Source organism: Labrus mixtus, chromosome 10 (assembly GCF_963584025.1).
Source record: "Labrus mixtus chromosome 10, fLabMix1.1, whole genome shotgun sequence".
NCBI classification, from domain to species: Eukaryota; Metazoa; Chordata; class Actinopteri; order Labriformes; family Labridae; genus Labrus; species Labrus mixtus.
This window is the reverse complement of record NC_083621.1, coordinates 3,660,080-3,681,791: the sequence shown is the minus strand read 5'-3', so window position 1 is coordinate 3,681,791 and position 21,712 is coordinate 3,660,080. Positions and strand designations below refer to the sequence as shown.

The window sequence follows — 21,712 nt, the reverse complement described above, 5'->3', positions numbered from 1 at the left end:
GTTCGTCGGTGAAGATTATAATTAGACATCCAAACCAACAGTGCCCCTCTGGGGACGGCTCCCTGCATTAAGACGAGTTCGCTGTTATTCAGCTCCCATGGCACGGCGACAAATTAATGGATACTCAAGTTTTCACTTGTCAAACCCCCCTGCTGAGCATTCACTACACAGGCAGCAAGAAGTGGTGTTAAAACGGTTTCATAATTCATGGTTCATTTTCCAACATGTGAGTTTTTCCATCTCCAGAATGTATTAGAGAGATTTCAAAGAAGTCAAATTACTTTTTTTTTACTTTTTATTCTAAGAGATCTTCAACTCAAGTGGCAAGAGGCAATCTTCTCAACAATTCCCAAGAAAGGATTATTCTGTTCCTCTTGAACCTGATGAAGGAATGAAGGCTTTGTGTGTTTTCAACAAATTATATATTTACCAAACACACACACACAAGACAAAGATTATTATTCTTTATTTAAAAAAAAAAAATTCTCATGTATTTTAATCAAGATCATGAGAGAGTTGGATCTTCGAGGGTTCAGCGGACTCTAGGCTCCTCATTTATCAGCAAATAGGACCTAAGAAACAATTTATGAAAATATCAACTTTAAAATGCAAGCTAAAGTTTGGATTTCTTAGCTTTTACACGCGGCTGTGAGTAATATGACACAAATATAAGCACAGTCTTATTTTTAATCAGAGGGTATAAGAAGCTAGAGGATTCACTTAAAACTCTATGATTGAGCCGTCTTTTATTGTTCATGTCTTATGTACTGTTGTCCTGCTTTAAAGGTTTTATATGTGATTTTTTGATCCAGCAGATGTCGCCCTTGAGCACCAGCATGAAACCAAAACAACTCGCGCTGCATTGTTGTGTTAGCATGCTAATGCTAGCGATCTTTATTATGCTCGTATCTTCACACTGCATGTAAATTTACCTGAAATGAGCGTGATCTAGAAACACAGTTAAGCAGTGAGTACAGTATGTTATTCTTCTTTTCTCTAGTCCCTCAATTAAACAACTTTTATACACGAGGGGAGGAGTCAGCCGGCCGTCCGGGCGATGTAAACAAACTGAAGATAGGACTCTGAAAACATCACAGACAGTGGGACTCGGGTGTTACACCCATTGTAGACAGTCATGACTCACAGAGTTATTTTCAGAGGATATACTTGATTTCTATTACATTTAAGTGTGAAAAATCACAAATAAAGCCTTTAAGGGTTTCAATGTGACTTATGAGATGTCAGTTTTGGGACGAAGTGGAGTCACTTTGATTTGCGGTAACTAGAAAGAAATTAGCAAATTGAGTTGATCGTTCAGCCGTGAGCTTTCCATCTCTGAAACACATAATAACTGTTCATGCTCCTTTATTGATACGCTGTCCCGTCCTAATGTAGGCCTCTGTTCTTTGTTCTTGTTTTGTTGTCTTGCCTTTAGGTAGTGTTAACCTTTCCTGCTTCAGCAGTCCGACTCTGGACTTATTGGTCTGCTCCACCACCCATTTTTCTGAACGATGCATAGTGAGGTTAGGAGCTGGACTATTTGACAGGCAGGCTTGATGTTCAGCTCCAGCTCTCAGCCTGTCGTTAGGTTGACTCAAAGTTGGGCTGAGACAGGATTTCCAACATGGCGGCTGCTGCCGATGAGCCTCCGGAGCCCCCTGCAGGAACAGACGGCTGACATCAGTCAGGCTTCAAACATTAATATTTACAACCTGTTGTTAAAATACACAAAAGAAGCGGATACTCCCAAAATCATCCATGTCTTTCTGATGCTCTTAAACAGACGGTGGATGTCCGGAGGGACGGTGCTGCAAACATCAGCATTACATTAGCTTTACTTGTTTGTATGGCATAGTTGGCTATCATCACTATTTATTTCATACTCTGCTTGATCAGTCCGTATAGAGTAAAAAAAGTCCAAAGATTTTTATTTCATCTACACTGATGTTGTTGCAGTCCTCTTTTGAGATTTTGTATAAACCAGCTCTAGTTTTAAAAGCATAGCTCACCCACTAAGATAAGATAATCCTTTATTTATCCCACAACGGGGAAATGTACAGTGTTACAGCAGCAAAGAGAAAAGATTGCAAACAAAAAGTGAACACAGTACACAATTTAAATAAAAATAAAAAATGTACAAAAAAATGTACAAAAAAATAGATAGATAGCTAACTAAGTGATTTGCTTTTTTTTCACTTTTAGGAGCAGACAGAGCAGTGTAACATCTCAGAGAACATGATAAATGATGAATATAAAACTGCTGGAATTAAAAAATGTGACAGAGAATAAATCTAAATAAAGGAGGATCAACAACAGCAGCCTTTCCAAAAAGAACACATCATCTCCCAGAAGTAAATCACTGCACTACCCCCTGCTGTTTTTAAAGCTCAAACTCTTTTTTTTTCTCCCTGCTGGCTTGCTTTGTGAAGTTTAATCTTTGTAGGCAGCTGTTTGAAATTGCATAAATCCAAAATCCTCTTCCTGTATATATTGTGAACTATTGATAAAGATCGCTGACTTTGAAGGCGGTGACACTGTTAGACGTCCAAGATTTTGTTGATTCAGTGGATGACGCTTCAGCACAGCTCACGCGTCACAGACGGGCCTGCTCTGAATTCACAGTTAGAAGAAAAACGTTCTTTTTTCTGAATATATTCCGTCGCCCTCCGACTGAGAGAGGTTCAACGTGCTTTTCTGGCTGTCAGGATTGTTTAGCAGTTCAGTGTAAACAGATTGCTACAGTCCTCCTTTTTTCTCAACATTTACCATCTCCTGTCATCCAGTCCGAGGTGTTGGCACGGGCTATTTGCAGCTCTGCCGCTCTCCAAGAGTTCAGCTGTGAGGCTGATGCTGGTGGAAAACAAGCACAATATGCAGGCAGTCGGATGAAAGCTTACTGGACTGTAAAGTAGGTTCATGCATGTGCTAAATATACAGAACTCGTTTTTGTTTTCATGGAAGTTATTTTTTAGGGTGCGCTGGTGGCGCAGAGGTTAGTGTGGGCACCCCATGATAGGGGGATGTGGTCCTCTGGGCGGGCCACCCGGGTTCAGGTCCAACCTGTGGCTCCTTTCCCGCACGTCATTCCCCTCTCTCTCTCTCTCTCTCTCTCTCTCTCTCTCTCTCTCTCTCTCTCTCTCTCTCTCCCTGGTTTCCGGCTCTGTCCTGTCTCTACAATAAAGGCACAAAAAGCCCCCCAAAAATGTAAATAAATAAAGTTATTTTTGGGGTATTTTTGCCTTTATTGGATGAGACAGCTGCAGAGAGACAGGACAGTTGGGAGGGGAGAGCAGGGGATGACATGCAGCAAAGGTCAGAGGTCAGATTCGAACCCACAGCCCCTGCGATGAGGACTTTAACCTCTGTACATGGAGCTTGCAACATAACCGCCAGGATATCGTCGCTCCCCAATATAAAGAACTCCGGAGCCAATCAACGTTGAACCCTGAAAAAATATTAAAGAAAGCAATCGAACCCAGTTTAGAGAAACGCAGGCTTACGTGGTTCAAATACAATGAAAGCACTAAATCACAACCTCTTCTTTGCTATAGCTTAAGCACTCTATGATTTACGTATTGCGGTAAGATAGGGGATTTTTCATTAGTTGTTTTCCACAAGGTAGCTGTGATAAAATTAATCCAATTAGAGCTCCTCTCAGGCTCAGTAGCATACTAATGTCGGCCCTCCCCGAGGATCTCTTTCCCAACAGCTGCTTTGGAAACAGACTGAAGGCTGATCAGCCGGAGGTAATGCACTCACTGAGGCCGTTTGTTGGAGTTTTACAGCCATCTTGATGTTTATAATGTTTGTGGGAGGAGAGAGGAAGAGGGTAATTATTAACCTTTACGTCACACCTGTCATTTTTGCATTTTTAAACATGTTATAGCGACGATCCTGCAAAAAAAACAAAACACATGACTTTTTTTCTTGTGGTTGTCTGGATGCAGCAGTACGAGACAAGAGATGACGATAGATACTGAAAGACTGGCCACTGTAAGTCCTGCCTTGGGTGTTTTCCTCAGGGTAGGAACTGTTGAAGAGCCTTTTAAAATAATCTCATTTAAGTGGAAAAGCTCAGACTCCACATCAAAGGCAGTTGTGCCTTTAAAATGTTGCCAAAGTTCTCTGACCTAAAGTTGAGCTCCCGAGTTTTCAAATAAACAAACATTCACTTATTTATTTTTTGATAAATCAGCGTGTGAACAGACTGCCTCAGTCAGTTTTGACTTCACTTATTTCTACCTTTGAGAAAGGCTCATGCAATGCTATTTCTGTCTGTGATGAACGAGCTTAAATTGTTTACATTTTGTTTATATTATCAGATAAGATAAACTTTATTGTCCTCAAAGGGAAACGTGTCCTGGACTCCGACCTGCAGTTACAAGAGAATCATACAAAACATGTAACAATTCCAAATATAAAAACACCTTCCTGCAGCAGTGATGTAAGGACATATTGACCCCTTGGCACATCCTACATTACATCTTATTCAGAATATAATGCACATCAGCACTAATGGATGTTTATAGCGGTTCAGCCTAGTCCACAGATTGATCAAAAGTAAATGTAATATTGCATCCATAATTCAGCACAGGTAAACTGGCATATAACCAATCGACAAGAACAATGCATAGCCACATATAGCACAGCAATGTGGACATTGACCTGCAAGGAGGACTGAAGGCTGCTGGTGCTAGCACCTTTTTGTATCCGATTTTATCCCCCTTTATCCCAATTTGGTAGCCAATTACACCCAACCTATTATCCAGTAGCAATGGACTACAGATGGAATGTAGCTTTTAGCTAAATCCCCAGGACTGTGGGAACATCGGGCTGTGGGAACATAGGGCTGTGGGACCATTGGGCTGTGGGACCATTGGGCTGACCCCACATTGGCCATACTGTGCAAACTAATGCAAGTCGCAGAGTTCACAATTCACAATTCATTAAAAATAGTGTTTTTTTGTAATTGAAGATGCCATTTAACTGTTTCAAATAGCAATTAGAAGGGTACACACAATATGGACAGTGTTTGAACAGTGTTTAGTCATTTTTATTAATCAATTGTGCTCAATTGTAACTGTTTTTATTGACCTTAAGTCCAGTCTTCTGCTGCCTGCTTACAACGATGGTGTATGCACATTAAACACCGGTTTGGTAGAGGTGCAAAATCAAATCTGAGGAAGTCCAAATATGGAAAATAAAAGCTCCTGAAAGCTCAAAAGGAAACATGTCAGTCATTGAGAAGCTGTGCTTTAGAATAAGAAGAGTGATGTGTACATGAAAGATAAAGCACCTCAACTGTCCCAGAACAGTCTGTAAACTTTATGTCTGCTTTTCTTTTAGACGGGGGCTTTCAGTTTTCAGGGAGGGGACTACCTCCTCTCTTTGTTTAGTTTTTTCTTCCCATTTTCATTCCCTAAGTTTCAGTCAGAATACATTTCCAACTCTTTTAAACTGAGTTTTCTGTCAAGAGTTTAGAGGAATAACTCCGATCCTGGGACGGTGCATAGACGAGATCTCTCCCTGTCAACATGTGTGTTTGTCTTCATGGAGCACTTTCTCTTGAAATTCACATGATTGGTGTTTTGTTATTGTTCAGTCCCTTTATTGTACAGGGAACGGCTTTGTTTAGCAGCGCGACTAGTGGTGGCAGTTCAACATAAAAAGAAGAAAAATAAGTATTTTCCTCGGGAAAACAAAGGGAATGTGTGTGTTTCTGCGTTTCAAACTGTTTTCTTCCTCTGTCAAACATTCAAGTCCGCCGAGTTGGAATCAAAACAAGCAGCTCCCTTCTTCTTGTTTTTGGGGAAAGAGTTTGCACAAATCTACTCACGCATCAAAGATCAGATACTTCTCACTTGATTCTGCATTCTGTTTTTTTTTTTGTTTTTTTTGGGGGGGGGGGGTGTTTTTCCCACCCTTTAGTCTTTACACATGGGCTATGAATACTCAGGCTCAGCATCAGGGAAACTTCTTTTATCTCCACTTCAGAATGTCAAATCTAAAGCGATGGGGGCTACACAAGCGTTCAGCTTTAGTAGTCTCAAACATCATTGAGAGGGAGTGTGAGAGGGAGTGTGTTAGAGGAATGGGAGAGCTGCTGAAGAGAGACAGAAGCAAGAAAGCGTGTGTTGCAGAAAGGGAGCGACAGAGCATGATAGAGGACGGAGTAAGGGGGTTGGCTAAGCAACCTCGCCGCAATTTGTCTTCATGCAGCCGGGCCCCTCGCTACGTCCTGCAGTGCCCATGCTATTTTCCCCTGACAAGCTTGTTGCCTCCAGTGCAGAAGGTGATTTACCTCTCGCCGAGGCAACCGACCAACATCCCGGTCTGGGTGCAGAGCGGAGTAAATCAAAAGTATGGGCTTCACAGTTAATCACTAATTACAGGTTCTGGACGGAGAAGGTTGATCCGTCCCAGGAGGCAAGAGTCCCCTCAGGCCCTCAAATCAGACCAAAAAGAGGAGCCAAGGCCACTTCCTCCTCTTGATAAATCTCTCGCAGAGGAGGGGGCCCCGCTGCACTCAGAGTGTTTGAGTCGCATCCAGCAGCCCAGACTTCCATCTCTCTGAGGAGTTTCTCATTCAGGTCGGATACAAGCCTTTCGCTTCCCTCTCTACACTTCCCCTCCTTCCTCCGTCAGCCCGGCTAAAGCTATGATGGAGCCAACCTGCCTGTTTCTCTGTCTGCCCACTTCCTTCTTTAAATTCTCGCTGTAGCTTCACACATTTCTATCCCCAGGGGGATCAGCGGCAAATGGAGTTTGTTGCTTGCAGCGTATTCCAGGAGCATTAACAGACAAGGGGGCTGTAATTGAATGGTTAGGGAGGACATTATTGAAGGAGATTTTTGTCAGCGTCTCCACCCACCATCGTCTCAGCACCATGGAGAAACGCAGAGTGGCTGCATGGTGTTCCTTCCGGGCTCTTGCGTTAATAGTGCCAGAGGAGGAGGAGGAGGAGGAGAGTCATGGATTAGCCACGCGTGACTGATGGAAGATCCATTTTCCTTTATTCTTCACTTTCTGCATGTCTGCTGATTCCATGAGTTAAATGTCCCACTTTTGTTGTTTCCTATAAATACTTTTTTTCCCCTCTTCGGTCTTTTTCATTTTCCTCTGCTGGCTCTGAGATTTTTGCTTTCCATCTGGACAGGTTTTTTTTTTTATTTCCTTATATTGACATTTATTTAGGAAACCCACACTAACTATTAGCCCACCAGGGGTGCCTGTAGCCTAGTGGTTACGTTGTCCGTCCCATGTACAGAGGCTATAGTCCTCATTGCAGCAGACGTGGGGTTTGAATCTGACCTTTACCCTTTGCTGCATGTTGTCCTCTGCTCTCTCATCCAACATTTCCTGTCTCTCTTTAGCTGTCCTCTCCAATAAAGACAAAAATGCCCCCAAAAAATGCCATTTAGAAACAAACAAAAAAACAACAATTAGCCTAACATTTTTTCAAAAGACATCAACATTATTAATGATGACCTTCCATTTTTGTTCAGAAACCAAACCTGAAGAGACGAAGATTTGAAATTCTAAGTTTTCAAAAACCTTGAGACAATTTTTTGGAAAATAAAAATAAAGGTAAATAGTAAAATTGCATTTCACTTTCAAAGAGAGTCTTCCTGGTTTAACTTGTTGTACTTGCCTCAGTAATTCTCAATATCAACATTACAGGTGCATTCACTTTTAGTTTAATCTTGAAATCTCAACTAATCTGACTGCTTGTTTAATATGCGTACTTATTATTTGTCGCCCAGTTTGTTGAGTCTATTTATTTTCTCACATTGTTCCTGGATCATAGTTTTTCTCAGTCAGAAACGACATCATGCAAATTACATCAGAGTTGCAGGTTGTTGCTGCAGAAATGATCGACATAAACTACAGGCCATTTTCACATGAAACACCCAACAGGGGGTCAGTCTGGAGTTGTGTCCATAAGGAGGAATGGGCCCACTTAAAATCTTATTAGCCAACCCAGAAATCCTAAACTGTGATTGGCTATTTGCCCTGTCAGAAACGGTGCTTAAGTATTAACTATTCAGGCTTTTTTTTTTGCAAAAGACTGCAAGTACTCCTTACATATCAAAGTAGCATATTACAGGATATTGTACTTTAAATTGTAAACACATACTTTGCACATTTATTTTACAAAACAGGTGCAAAGGAAAGTAATGCACTCTGTCGTACTTGCAATGAACTAACTGACAATGTGTCGGGACCAAAGCTCTGCAAATAAATGTTTGTTTTTTTTTCGCGTTAGACTGTGCAGGAGTTTGCATGCAATTTTTCAAGTAGGCTACTTTATATTAGGCATTTGAACATGTCATAAAGCATTAAGCTAAGGAGATATGTTGCCATTATTAAGGGGCGGCTGTGGTGGTGGAGTCGTCGTCTCTCAACCGGAAGGTCGAGGGTTCGACATGTCAGATGTGTCCTTAGGCAAGACACTTAACCACAAGTTGCTCCCGCTGCTTCGTCTGCGCTATATGAAGGGATTAGTTTCTTCTGATGGACTGTTTTCACAAAAGAGTAAAGTCATAAAGTCTGGACACGCCCCTGACACCCAACACAACAAGTAACCCTCTCAAACTAAAGGTCAGCTCAACTTCCAGACTTCCACTTTCTCAACTCATCCAATGACAAACGGTTTAATCGAGGACCTTTACAGTAATAGCTTCTCTTCGCTTCAATATTTTTCATTTTCCAAAAGTAATTTCTTTTCTATCTGTCCTTAAAGGCTCTCATATCACCCCTGCTGACTGCTGTTGTCACATCTTCATTACATACAAACAGCTCCTCACTGATCAAACGAGTCACATCAAATGATTTCTGTCACATAATGAAGTCCACAAGGGAAATGTCTCAGTCTCTTTATGAACTTCCTTATTGCTTTTCATGTACGATTTAAACCTTTTTCTTTGTCTACATCAGTGTAAGTGACGGGTTGTGTTCATGACAGGAGGACTCCCCCCGTGTGCACGCCATCACAAGACAGCTTTATCACCAGCCAATCAAAGAGACTCACTAATGAGTGAATGCATTCATGTTTGTGTTTTAGAAATGAGAGACTGATTGGATCACTAATGAATCATTAAACTGAGTCTCACTTTGTCTCATGTGGGTGAGATCACTTTGTATTCATAACAGTTTGTGAAACTTTGGTTTCAAAATGATTATCTCAAGGTGCTACAGTTAAAAGCTCCATTAAAAAAAAAAGCAAAAAAAGTATTCAGAATACAGCAACAAAATGAGCATAAGATCTAAAAATACATGGCAGTGGACTCTGTATCATAGCACCTGGGTTATATAATTCAATCTGCTGCAATAGCTTGGCAACCATCTCCGGCTTCATGGAGCTGAAAGTGTCTCTGATGTGTTTGCTAAAAAACTGTGTTTACAGCCAACATTAGTGGTGTTGCATTCACTTACGTTATAAAGTGTTTGTCTGTCAAGAAAGCTGTGAGATAAGTTGAGCGAAACTCGAAAAAGAGCGAAAAAAAAAGCTGTCAAAGTTTAGGTGATATTCAACTAGGTGTTATGTCTGCAAGCAGTTACAGGTGTTTGGATTTATACAGATTAGAAAGTCGGACTGTCAGCATTATTAGTCTCAAATTAACGCATCATTTTGTTTTTTAAACGCCATGCTGTTTTGTCCCTTCAGGCTCTCCGTAGATACTCGTCCTCAGTGTCTCCCTGTAGTCTCAGTGATGTAAAAGAAGGACACTGCTGCATCTTTCAATGTCTCATTTCACTTTAACAAACTCTCAGACAGCTCAGCTGACGAGTCCAAAGTCATATCCACCTTATGACATCACACATTGACCTGATGACATCACACATTGACCTTTGTTACCGTTCCTTTGAGCTGTTTGACCTCAGTTTGGGATCCCTAACCACTTCCTGTTTTTGTGCTTAACTACATGTCCTAACCTTCACTCTACCAGAGGGTCCTTACTTTATTTCAAAATAAAAGCAGGGTTGAATTCAAACAGCGAGTAAAATACTGTCAGCTTAAGACAGTACAACATTTCAAAATAAAAGCCTAACAATTTGTATTTTTAGATGTAAAATAAAATAATTTTAAATATGAAATCAAAATGTCATTAATATAAATTAACAATTGCAATCTAGCAATTAGTCAGGATTTACTATTTTTGATTATTTGACAGCCCTGTTAGAAAGGAAAACGCAAACGCACATAATAGGTACGATGTAAGTTAATAGGAAGAAATGAATACATGTTAAAAGTACTGAAGGTGTAATCTTTTCCTGATTACATTTTCCAAAATAAATTAATAAAACAGCAAACATTTTAGGAAAACCAAATATGAGAAGTTACAAAGAGTGATGTGTAGACTTACAGGCTGATACTTTCAGTTGTCTGTGTTGTCATGTTTAAACAGCTGAATGTTAAGCTACTCCTTCCGTCCATCCATTATCTTTACTCCGTTCGGGGTCGCTGGGGAGCTGGAGCAAATCCCAGCTGTCATTGGGCGAGAGACGGGGTTACACGCTGGACTGATCGCCAGTCAATCACAGAGCTGACATATAGAGACAGGAAACCAGCCACACACACATTCACACCTACTGGCGATTGTAGGGTCACCATTTAAACTAACGTGGGAGGAAGCTGGAGTACTCAGAGGGAACCCACACATGCTCGGGGAGAACATCCAAACTCCACACAGAGATGCTCCTGTCAGACGGGGATTTGAACCAGGAAGCTCCTCGCTGTGAGGCAACAGCGCTAACCACTGCACCATGTCAAGCTATAAATAGAGATAATTTGATGATGTGGACGTGCAACTACCGTCAAAAAACAGTTCATTTTTATTTAAATAAGAAGTCTGTAAAAATAATACAACAATACTTAAATAATTAAAACCAAAAGAAAGAGTTGGGTTCATGAAGTTTTGGCACTATAGTCATCCCAAATCACCCCAGAGCTGGATCAAACTCTCCACTGACAGTATAATCTCCCACAGTTAGAGTTCTGCTCCACTTAGAAGGAATGTCTGTTATTAATCCTGTAATTTTGAGGAGATTTGGCGGGGGTTTATTCGGGGGGTTTCTCCAGGCCAAACGACAGATTACGAGTCTTAACTCTGCAAGCTTCCTGCTGAAATGAAGAAGTTTGAGTTTCTCTCTCTCACGGCTCTCAGTGTGAACGGCCTGGATCAAAGAGGCCCGTAAGTTCACACAGCTCAAAGACACAACGAGTGGAGCAAACGAGCGAGAAGGTTTAAAAAAAAAAAAAAAAAAGCATTCAGAAGCCGATTGGTACGGGGCCATCGGAGTCCTGCTGTAATTGAAGGTGCTCTCATCCTTATTCTCGGGGCTGTGGCGACCGAAACACTGTCTGCTGGACCTGCTCTTTCATTAGGTTTTTGTATTTCATGCCCTTAGGAGCAGAACAAATTGAGTCTGTGTTTCCTTTTGCTCCGTTGCTCATTACCCAAGAGAAAGATTAAAATCGCATTCTCTCACAGGCCATGTTACGTAACACAGCAGGAGAATTAGTGAGGGGTGTGCATTCTGTCTCGACAAAAAACACCAACCATAGCCATGCTGACCTCAGAACCCACCCTGACGTCCCCTTTGTGGCCCTATTTACTTTCAATTATGGGTAGAAAAATTTACCACAGAGAATGTATCCCCGTCTCGTAACCACCAAAAGCATGCTCCATGCTGGTGTTACAGAATTACAGAATCAAGCAAAGCAGTGAGTCGGGTCGAAGTCGAGGCTTGTGTTTCCGTGGGGAACCTCGCTGGCAGTGCAAAGCTTATTTTTTGCCATGTCTCTTTCATCAGTAAAGGTGCACTCCTGGGCTTTTACAGCTACGTGGAGAGCCTAGCTTGCTTGTTTAATACTCTCAAAGCAGCGAGCATGTTTAAAAATATTCCAGCTTCTAGTTACAAAGCAGCACGCTTACACCAGCAGAACCGCCGCCTCCCAGATGTGTCTGTTTTTGTGCTGCTGGCAAAAAAAAAAAAGAAGGTGCAGATTGGTGGACCTGGGGTCCTCAGAGAGACCAGCAGAGGAAGCAGGACTTTCATTATTGTATCATTACATAAATTATGCAAAGGATTTACAGAACATTTAACCTAATCTATTCCCATTACTTTGCAAATTGCAATAATTGTGCTGCCTCAGTGCATCTTTAGCTAAAAACAAAAAAAAAAACATCTGCCTCTATAGATACGGCAGAACAGCAGCTAATTGAGACACTCTGTATTGTGCATTGTTGTTTTTCAGGCTTCATTAAGTGAAAATGTGCCGAGGAAGAAAAAAACAAAACATGAAATCTTGCATCGTGAAGTATCTCAGTGAGTTTATCTGAATTATGAGCTGTTACAAGAAAGGAAAGTCCTTCAATATGCAGACATAAAGTAAACTCAAATTAAAAGTTTTACACAGAACTAATTGCTGCTACTTCTTTACTCCTCAGTTTCATAAAATGTCTCCAAACTCCAAAAGAAAAAAACATCAGTCCCCCGTCAGACGATGCATCTAACGTTGTGTTTTCCCTCCTCAACAGATGTGTACCTGCTCAGCCTTCCAGATGACCAGAGAGTGAGCGTCACCACGGTAACAGTGGGCCAAAGCGCCGTGATGACATGTGCCATCACCGGGGAGCGGAGGCCGCCAATATTGTGGAAGAGAAACCATCAATACCTGAACTCCTTGAACCTGGACGACATCAATGTAAGAGCCGGCTGTCATCACTCCTCGCTCTGATTTATTGTGTACGGAGAGATAGATGGTGAGATAAGAGGGATAGGTAGGTAGCGGACATATATAAACATGGATAGGCAGATCAATATAGAATCAGGATTAATAGTTAAATGGCTGTGACACGAGCAGAGAGCAGGTCTGATTATTGTGTCTTCACATTGGGAAGCATCATCAATTCTTAACGACGCAAGCTGCAAAACTCCAGATAATTTCAACCTATATTTATACCTTGTCATATTCCGACTTTATTTTTTATATTTTTTGGCAGCCGCTCAGATTGTCAGCACATTTTATTTGACTGTTGGCGCTGGCTTTGTATTGTAGGTCTGACAGTAATCCAGGATGTCAGTTTGTGTTCCTGGTGTCTGTGTTCAGAGACTCGCTTGGAGGGACAGGGATTTCAGACAAAAGGAAAGAAGATGAAGGGGGGGATTCCAAAGGGGTTCAGCCCTAGAGGAAGGACCTACTTTTCCAGCTCTGTGAAAAGACTGTACGCCATGTGTATGTCTATGTGCGCCTATGTGCGCCTGTGTGTGTGTGTGTGTGTGTGTGTGTGTGTGTGTGTGTGTTAATCTGCGAGCGCGGCCCCAGACAGCCCGCTGTGTCACTTTCATCCACATCAAAAAAAGGAAGAAGGACACTTAGGTTGACGAGGTGCACAGAAGGCAAGACGCTTTCTCCTTCCCCCTTTTTTCATCTGCGCGTGTCACCGCTGACCGAGATGAGTGTGATACTGCTGTGCATAATTAAGTCAACACTGTCGCAGTAGATAAAGGGAGACCCAGCGAAGCCGCTAATGTAACATTAAATGTTGATGACCCTTAAAATGAGTAAGAGGCGGCCAGCTGTCGCCAGTCATCCTTGGCACCATCAACTGGCTTCTAAACTAGCACGCTGGTTCTGGTTTCCCCGCGACGTGGAGATGCACATTAAGAGCGGCGTCGACATCATGAGGTGATTTTCAGGCCGTGCACATGAGAGCGATACAGCTTTACCCACCATTCGCGTTTTTTTGTTTGTTTTTTTTTTGCAATTTTTTTTCCCCCATAATATACTGTGACTGCTTTTAAGCAATCCAGCTCCAAAAGAAGATGTGTGAAAACGCTGGGAGTGAGAGAAAAAGAAATGTCAAGTCAGATTATTTCTTTAAAAAAAACGGCTCTGAATATCTTTCAGAGGATTTGTGGAAGAAGAAGAGAAAGAGAGGTGCGAGGTCCTGCAAGGTCAAAGTAGTCTTTTGATCTGTCTTTCTTTTTATTCTTCTTCCCAGGAACTGTTTTGTTCTTTTTCATTTTTTCTCCTTTTGCAAAAACAATAAAACATAAATGTGTTTCTTCTTTAATAATTGCCTGAAGACACACAGCAAGACCCGACCGAGGTGTGGTCTTTGTCTGCACTTCACACAATCATCACTTTCCTGCATGGTGACTAATATGCAGATCCTGCACAGGCCCTTTTTTTTTTCTTTTCACATATCCGAGCGGAGATGAAAGATTCTGCTGTCAAATGCTTTTCAGTGTTTCCATTGTAGCAGCAAAAAAGTCACCAAAAAAAGCTTTGTGTGAAGTTCATCAATGGCTGGAATAATGGCCGCAGATAGAACAACGATATGAAAGTGTCTGACTTTTTTTGGGCAACTTTTTTAAATATAACATCTCCTTTGCAGTCTCTGTTTTTCAGCTTAATGAGGGATCGGAAAGGAGGACATCCTGTGTTCAAAAGCGCAGCCTTTTGTGCTTTCCAACCATCAAACACCTGGACAAGTCGTAAAAATTAGATTTCACTCTGAAGAAGCTTAACGTCATGGAGGGAACAGAGCGGAAAAAAAAGGGTGCAACAAAGTCTGCATTTTAATTAACCCTGGAACACTTTGCCACTCCCAGGCTCTGTGTATGAACCAGGTTTAATGTTTTTTGCACTAAAAGAGTCTTCCTCTGTCTCTGTGGTGCACACAGCACGTCAGGCTGCAGCTTCATGAAGTGAGTCTTAAACTGCCTCTTCAGACCGAGAGAACTTGCTGTTCTTTAACCCTGGAGGTCTACGACTGTCAGATGTCTAACATACCCAGAGTTTACAACCCCTGCTGGTGCACAAAATACTTCCCGAGCATCTGCACCAACACAGCGAGCGAATCAGCACGAGTGTCGACATGTCTCTTGTGACTCATCAGGAAAAAAAGATGTGCAAAACCACGCTGCATCGAGAGAAAACTAACCGGTGGGGGAACACATCAACCGCGGCTTAATCCAGATTTATTTTTGGCTCTCAGACATCCAGTCAATCATGTGTTGCTCCTTCCAGAGAGGAGAATGGATTTTTCTCTGCACCTGGCATCCTCCGACTCGTTCTAAATTGCCTTGCAGACAATTCCTGCATAATTGCTGGCTGTTAATATTTGTGAGTATCCACTGCCAGCCTTAATTAGAGTCATATTCCTGTGAGCACACACGGGAGCTTTATGAATTCCGATCTCGCCGGCCTTCCCAGTTTAGAACGGGGTTGATTTTTTTGAAATTTTGTCGACGTTCACACTTAGTAGATCGGCATTAATCCCCATGGGTGCGCTTGTATCCCGGAGTTCAATGGAGCCTCTCTAAATTTTTGACAAAGCAGCTTACTGTAATTCCATGAAGTTGACAGTTGCTGGCTATTGCATCATCATCTAAGGCTGTCAGTATTTCAATTCTCCCTGAGTGGCCGAGCCAAAGACAGTTTGCTGTATGTGTGTGTGCCTGACTGTTAATGTTAGCGTCTTGGGATGATGATTCTGCAGTCCCAGCACAGAAGATGAAAAAATGCACTTTTTGTAATTCTTTAAAAAGTTTAGGAAATCAACCCCTTCAAGAAATATTTCTCCGCTGCTTTTTTTTCATTTTTGGTGTAACATGTCCTAGTTGCAAAGTCAATTTGCAAGGTCACAGCAAAAGTATTTCACATTTAGCACAAAATCCTGGAAAGACGTTGAATTAATAAGAATCGAAAGAGTTCTGAAGACTGCTGCTTCAAACAAAACTCAACGATATGAGGCAGGAAGCCGTGCAATCTGCGCTCTGTTTCCTTTTCCTGCTTTCTTATCTCGTCCGTCAAAAAAAAGGTGTTTTATCTCCCTCACTGCTTTGAAGCTTTACTCCATTCAGTCTCACATTACCTCTGTATTGTCCACATGTACCCAGTGGAGATTCTAGAGTCTGTTGGGGCCTTAGCCAAAATTGTATATGGGGCCCCTCCAACCGCAGCGTTCATCCCCATCATGTCTTCCAGTGTCCTGCAGCTTATTCCTCTTCCTCTCTTTTTTCACTCCCAGACGGATAATTCTTTAAAGTCTTTATATGTGATTTTTCACACTTAAATGTAAATCAAGTATATCCTCTGAAAATAACTCTGTGAGTCATGACTGTCTACAATGGGTGTAACACCCGAGTCCCACTGTCTGTGATGTTTTCAGAGTTTTCAGAGTCCTATCTTCACTTTGTTTACATCGCCGGGACGGCCGGCTGACTCCTCCCCTCGTGTATAAAAGATGTTTAATTGAGGGACTAGAGAAAAGAAGAATAACATACTGTACTCACTGCTTAACTGTGTTTCTAGATCACTCTCATTTCAGGTAAATTTACATGCAGTGTGAAGATACGAGCATAATAAAGATCGCTAGCATTAGCATGCTAACACAACAATGCAGCGTGAGTTGTTTTGGTTTCATGCTGGTGCTCAAGGGCGACATCTGCTGGATCAAAAAAAATCACATATAAAGACTTTAAGGGCTGATCTTTAAGGTCCGCAGAAAGCTGTGGATAAAAACTTGAAGTATGGAATTTAAAGGTTAAGCAAAATCCTGACTTTCTACCATGTTGAAAAATGCGATAAAATCCTCAGATGGTTTTAACTGGACTGAAGCTTCTTCATTTATTTTTACGGGTTTCAGACTTTCAGACTTTTTTCTGCACTGAAGCTCGGCCGTCATCTCGTCTTTGTACGTTCATATTGATTCTGTGACGGCGCCATATTGGTTATAAGTTGTTTTGGTTTCATGCTGGTGCTCAAGGGCGACATCTGCTGGATCAAAAAATCACATATAAAGACTTTAACAAGTCCTATAAGCATAAAAACCCAACCTTTCCCATGATGGTGCTTCATATTCATTGTAAAAATAGTTATTTATCTCCTCCTGTCTGTCATATAAAGCCTTTAAGTGACTTCATTGAAGCACTTTGTGTTTTAACAGTAATGATGCTTGAGATGCTTAGCAGGGCAACAAGAAGGAGTGATGTCAGATGGGGCCACCTTACATTGTCATTACAAGAATTTCTAGATTTAAGCCACCGCCATTTTTTTAAGTTTGTCAGCCCTCAGGGGCCCCTTACTGGCCTGAGGTCCCGACCAGTATCCTGCCCTGCCTGTTGACAAGCAGCGCCTCTGCATGTCATGTAACATTGAATGTATCATCGTCATCATTTAAAATATCTACATTCAGTTTTGATCATTGTGCATGACCACCAGCGATGGAATTTGTATTCTCTCTGTGCTGCTGTTCCCAGAGGAGGGATAAATGAAGCGCTGCATCTTTGGAAGGCAGATAACACATAAATCTTACTGAACCACCGTGGTCACTTTGAATACATCTTCATCTCCTATCAAGAGGGTATTGTTGGTGTATTAATAATGTGGTCAGGGAGTCTGCAGACACACTGTGAGATTATTAAGTTGGATCTACAACGAGGAGAATACTTACAACATAGATGAATCTGTGATCACGTCATCTGAAGTGTCACTTGACTGATTTTGTTTTTCTTCCCCTTCGCTGCTTTAAATGAATTAACCTCATCAATGTTTGACCTGTTTTCTCTCCCCAACAGATCCCAACCCAGGTAGGCTGTTTTTATGTATTTACTCGTTTATGTTTGCCTCGACAGACGGACATGCCTTCACTTTTTTTTTATTCATGTTTCATTCACAAAAATCCCACAAAGCTAACAAGGTGCCTACAGCAGACGCACGGTGCTGTAATCAGCATATGCACAGGTTAAAATCGTGTAATAAGATGAGAATTAGGTTTTTATTCTCCTGCAGATGAAAACAAATTGAATGCATATTAACACATACACTTGTGAGAACAAAGCATTAAAGGTCAGGGTCGAGATATATCGCCAACAAACCTTTGAAAAGATGATTCCAAGCTTGATCCAAAGGCAGCTGGACTTGGTTAAAGATCTTGAAGACTTTTCACCTCTCTTCCTCCAAAAGGCTTCTTCAGTTCTGAACTCTCTAGTGGGCGGAGCTATTTCAGAGGAGAGGTGAAACATCTTCAAGATCTTCAACCAAGTCCAGTTACCTTTGGATCAAGCTTTGAATTCACACCATGACCAGGATGACTGAGAACCTACACGGTCAACAAAATCAACGATGTGTTCATCTCACACAGCTGTGAGCCAGTCTGCAGCTCTCTGACTCAAAGCCTCTACTTCCTGTTCAGTATATCAATCATTGGCGTAAGAAGATATACTGATTCCTAAAAAAACACTCTGAATAGTTTCCTTTTAACAGCTTAGAAGGAAACAAACAAAAACAACAAGCGGCTAGGTTTGTGGTAATGAAGAAACATTATTTTATACAGCGCAGTGTTGTGGCTCATTCAGGTCGTTAAGGAGCTCTGTGATGCAGAAAAGAAGAGATATCAGAGGATCAATATTTTGTTCTTTTTCCTTCTTCCCCTGGAATTTATTAAAAGAGAAAAGCATAAAATGACTCTTTATCCTGTAAGGTTTTTTACAATTTACAAACTTAAATGGTCGGCTGTGATTCAGTGAGTCTGTCATCTCTGAATCGGACGGTCTGGGGTTCGATCCCAAGCTCCTGCAGCCACATGTTGACGTGTCAGCAAATGTGTATGAAAAGGATTAATTCACACTGATGGACACTTTTAGATAGCAGCCTCTGCCATCGGTGGCTTCACCACTCAAAAAGATAAAGATGTTATTGGGAGCACAGTTTGTTCTTTTGTTGAGTGAAATGGAAACATGACGTAAGGATTGTGAAAATATTCTGTGTGAGTTGAGAAATGAAAAGCTTTTTCATTCCTAAAAAAACATTTAAATAATATGAGTCTGTGGGAGTTTGGAGCACATATTTATCCACTTTAGCTCTGCAGTCTTTACAGTACTTTACCGTACCTTTCTACTGTAACAAATGCATGAAGATAGTTTGTTCTTCTATGGCATGATACTATCAAATGATCAACTCTGAAATGTCCACCTAACTCTGGTTTTATGGCAGCAGTAGCTCAGTCTATAGGGACTTAGAATGGGAACCAGAGGGTCGCCGGTTCAAGTACTGGTGCAGATCAAAGTATGGAAAGCTTCCAGAGGTTCCAGGTGACAGGTACTGCTGAGGTGGCCTTGAGCAAGACACCATGGGTCCCGTGTTTAATTTGGGACTTCTGTGTTTAGTAGCATGTCTCTAAATCAAGATGAAGAATTAATAGGGGACTAATGCAGTTTGTAAAGAAAAAGAAGTACCCATGGTACTCCAGGTATTCTTACAAATGTGAACAATTTATCTTGGCCGTGTTTGAAAGTAGTTCCAGTTCTGAGGTTTGTGGATGCTGCAGGGTTACTTCTGAAACTATTTTACCTTGATAACATTGAGGTGTAGGTAGGACTTTTTGTTTGCAGTAGACATCTAAAAACATTGGCACACAAAACTGAAAGTGGCAGTGTGACTCTATACCCCTGAAGGAAAGTGAGAAAATGTGATTGTAGTAATTTAGTGAAGCAGCCCTCTATTTTTAGTTGTGTTGACCTAAAACGGTTTTAATTTGAGAGAAGCAAGTTCCTCTGACTCTGAGTTCACACCGCAGGCTATTTTCACCCAGCACGTTGTTGTGCTCCTTTTCACAAAGTTTCATAAGGCCAGCCTGCAAACTTCTCCAGTACGGGTTTTCTGAAATGCCTCGTCACTTAGCTGAGAGGTTAGCTGTCCAATGCGGTGGCTCTTTAGGTGTCCTTTTCAGAGGTGACCTGTCACTGGCAGCTTTATTAATTATAGTTTCTTGAGGGCTGTGGCCTATTTGTAAATCCACCTCTACCTGCCCTTGTCACCCTTCACACGCCGGCTTGCTGCGTCTGCAGAGAGCTGGGTGCTGCTGGGTGCCGCTGATAGCCGTGGTGAGGCGAGGTGGAGGAATCATGTCGACAGCCTCTGCCGCGGCTCGTTCCACCCCCCTGAGTTTCATTTCTTCCCCCCCATTCATTTTTCATTTAAGAAGGTGACACAATATGCTCTCAGCCCGAGGGGCCAAAACGCACCATCGATTTCCCCTCATATTGTGAAGCTCTGATGCTTCACTCAGCCCGAGCCCGGTTACCGAGCTTGCAGGTTAGATCAGAGCATACCAGGACGAACTGATAAACACACAGTACGCCTGTAAACACAATGGCGCCTGTTTTTTACACATTTACAGAGAGGCTGGATGCCAAGAAGAAAACAGCCAGCGAAGAGGTGTTGGAAATGTTAAAAGCTTTTTAATGAGAGAAGGTTCTCGTCCTGCTGTGAACTCTTCTGACAGAGGACTAGTAATCAGGGCTGAGCTGTTCTTTTTAGTAAAAGATTGGTGTGTTCAGTTATGAGACAAAAGGAGCACAGGGGCAGAGTCGTGGACAATCTGAAGATCGAAAGTTCACAGCACTAAGAAGATACCCGGATAATTCTTTAATGCATGGCAGTGATCACGTTTTGACACACGGCCTTCATCAAGTCAGAGGGCGCTGGGAAAAAAAAAAAAAAGGCTGCTGGAGAGCTGCTGTGAAATCAAAAGTGGTGAAAAATCGACTATGATACGCATTATTTTAACTCCAAGTGTCTCTGCAGATTCATTTAATATTAGTTTAATTAAGTTGATTTGCTGTATTGTCTGTTACTAAATAATTGAAGATATATTTTGAGTTTTTTTCCTGAAATTACGAATCAAAATGTAATCTTAAAGATTATTTTGGACATTTGTTCTGAAATGTTTGAAAAAAAATCTGCTTAATGATGATTAATATTCCAGCGCCTACAAATTGCATATTATTTTGATAAACTACCAGGTATTGAAAAATGAGTATTGCATCCCAAAACACCAGAGCATGTGGATGTTAGGGGCAGGTACATATTTAATTAATGAATCATTATTTGTATTTGTATGGCGCCAATTTACAACAAATGTTCTCTTGGGACACTTTACAGAAAGAGCAGGTCCAGACCGAACTCTTTATTATATTATTTATGGACCAAATGTTAATCCACTATGAGCTCAACATTTGGCAACATTAATCAAAGTAACAGCCTTAAAGGTGCGGTATGGAGTTTTGGTAAAGAAATGTGAAAGTTGGAGAAATTGCGGACATGTTGCTGCAGGATCTGGGGATCGAACCCTCGACCTTCCAGTTGAGAGACGACCAACTCTACCAATGAGTTTAAGAGAAGCACATTCAATAAGAATTATTAAACACTCAGCATTAATCGTGTGTTTGATTGGTCAGTTCTTATTTTAGTAAGCGGAGTATATGAAAGGAATACTGCAGGGCGACGTCAAACCTGCAGCTACTCCTGCACAACTCTTCCTGGTAAATGTACTTAAGGAATAAATTACTTCAGTTGGCAATGTTTTCCATTTCCACTGATTTGGCATTCACACAAAACATGATGAAGACACAACAATAGAAGAAAAAAAAAACTCATCACAATGACTTGTCAAGATGGCATGCTTTGGCTCTTTACCGGGACGATTCATCCCTGTGGCACACCGTCGCTGGTCTCATTAGCTTTGGGGGGCTTCTTTATGTTTCACAGCTGACTCATTTATTCTCTCTCTCCATTTCTTCGGTGCGTTCTCTGGCTTAATTGTCACGACACAGCATGAATTAATCATGTTTCAGTTCGCTCCACACACGTTAACGTCATGGATAGGTTTGGTGTGATCACATCTTTTGTTTT

The 21,712-nt window shown here is 41.5% G+C and overlaps 1 protein-coding gene across 1 annotated transcript in view; it reads left to right on the top strand.

Moving 5' to 3' along the window:
- Positions 1-21,712, top strand: part of fstl5 (follistatin-like 5) — a 208,602-nt gene that overhangs the window by 126,953 nt on the left and 59,937 nt on the right. The window contains exon 7 of the mRNA XM_061047595.1: positions 12,546-12,712. Within this exon, the coding sequence (XP_060903578.1) occupies positions 12,546-12,712 (167 nt within the window). The remainder of the gene's footprint in view (positions 1-12,545; positions 12,713-21,712) is intronic.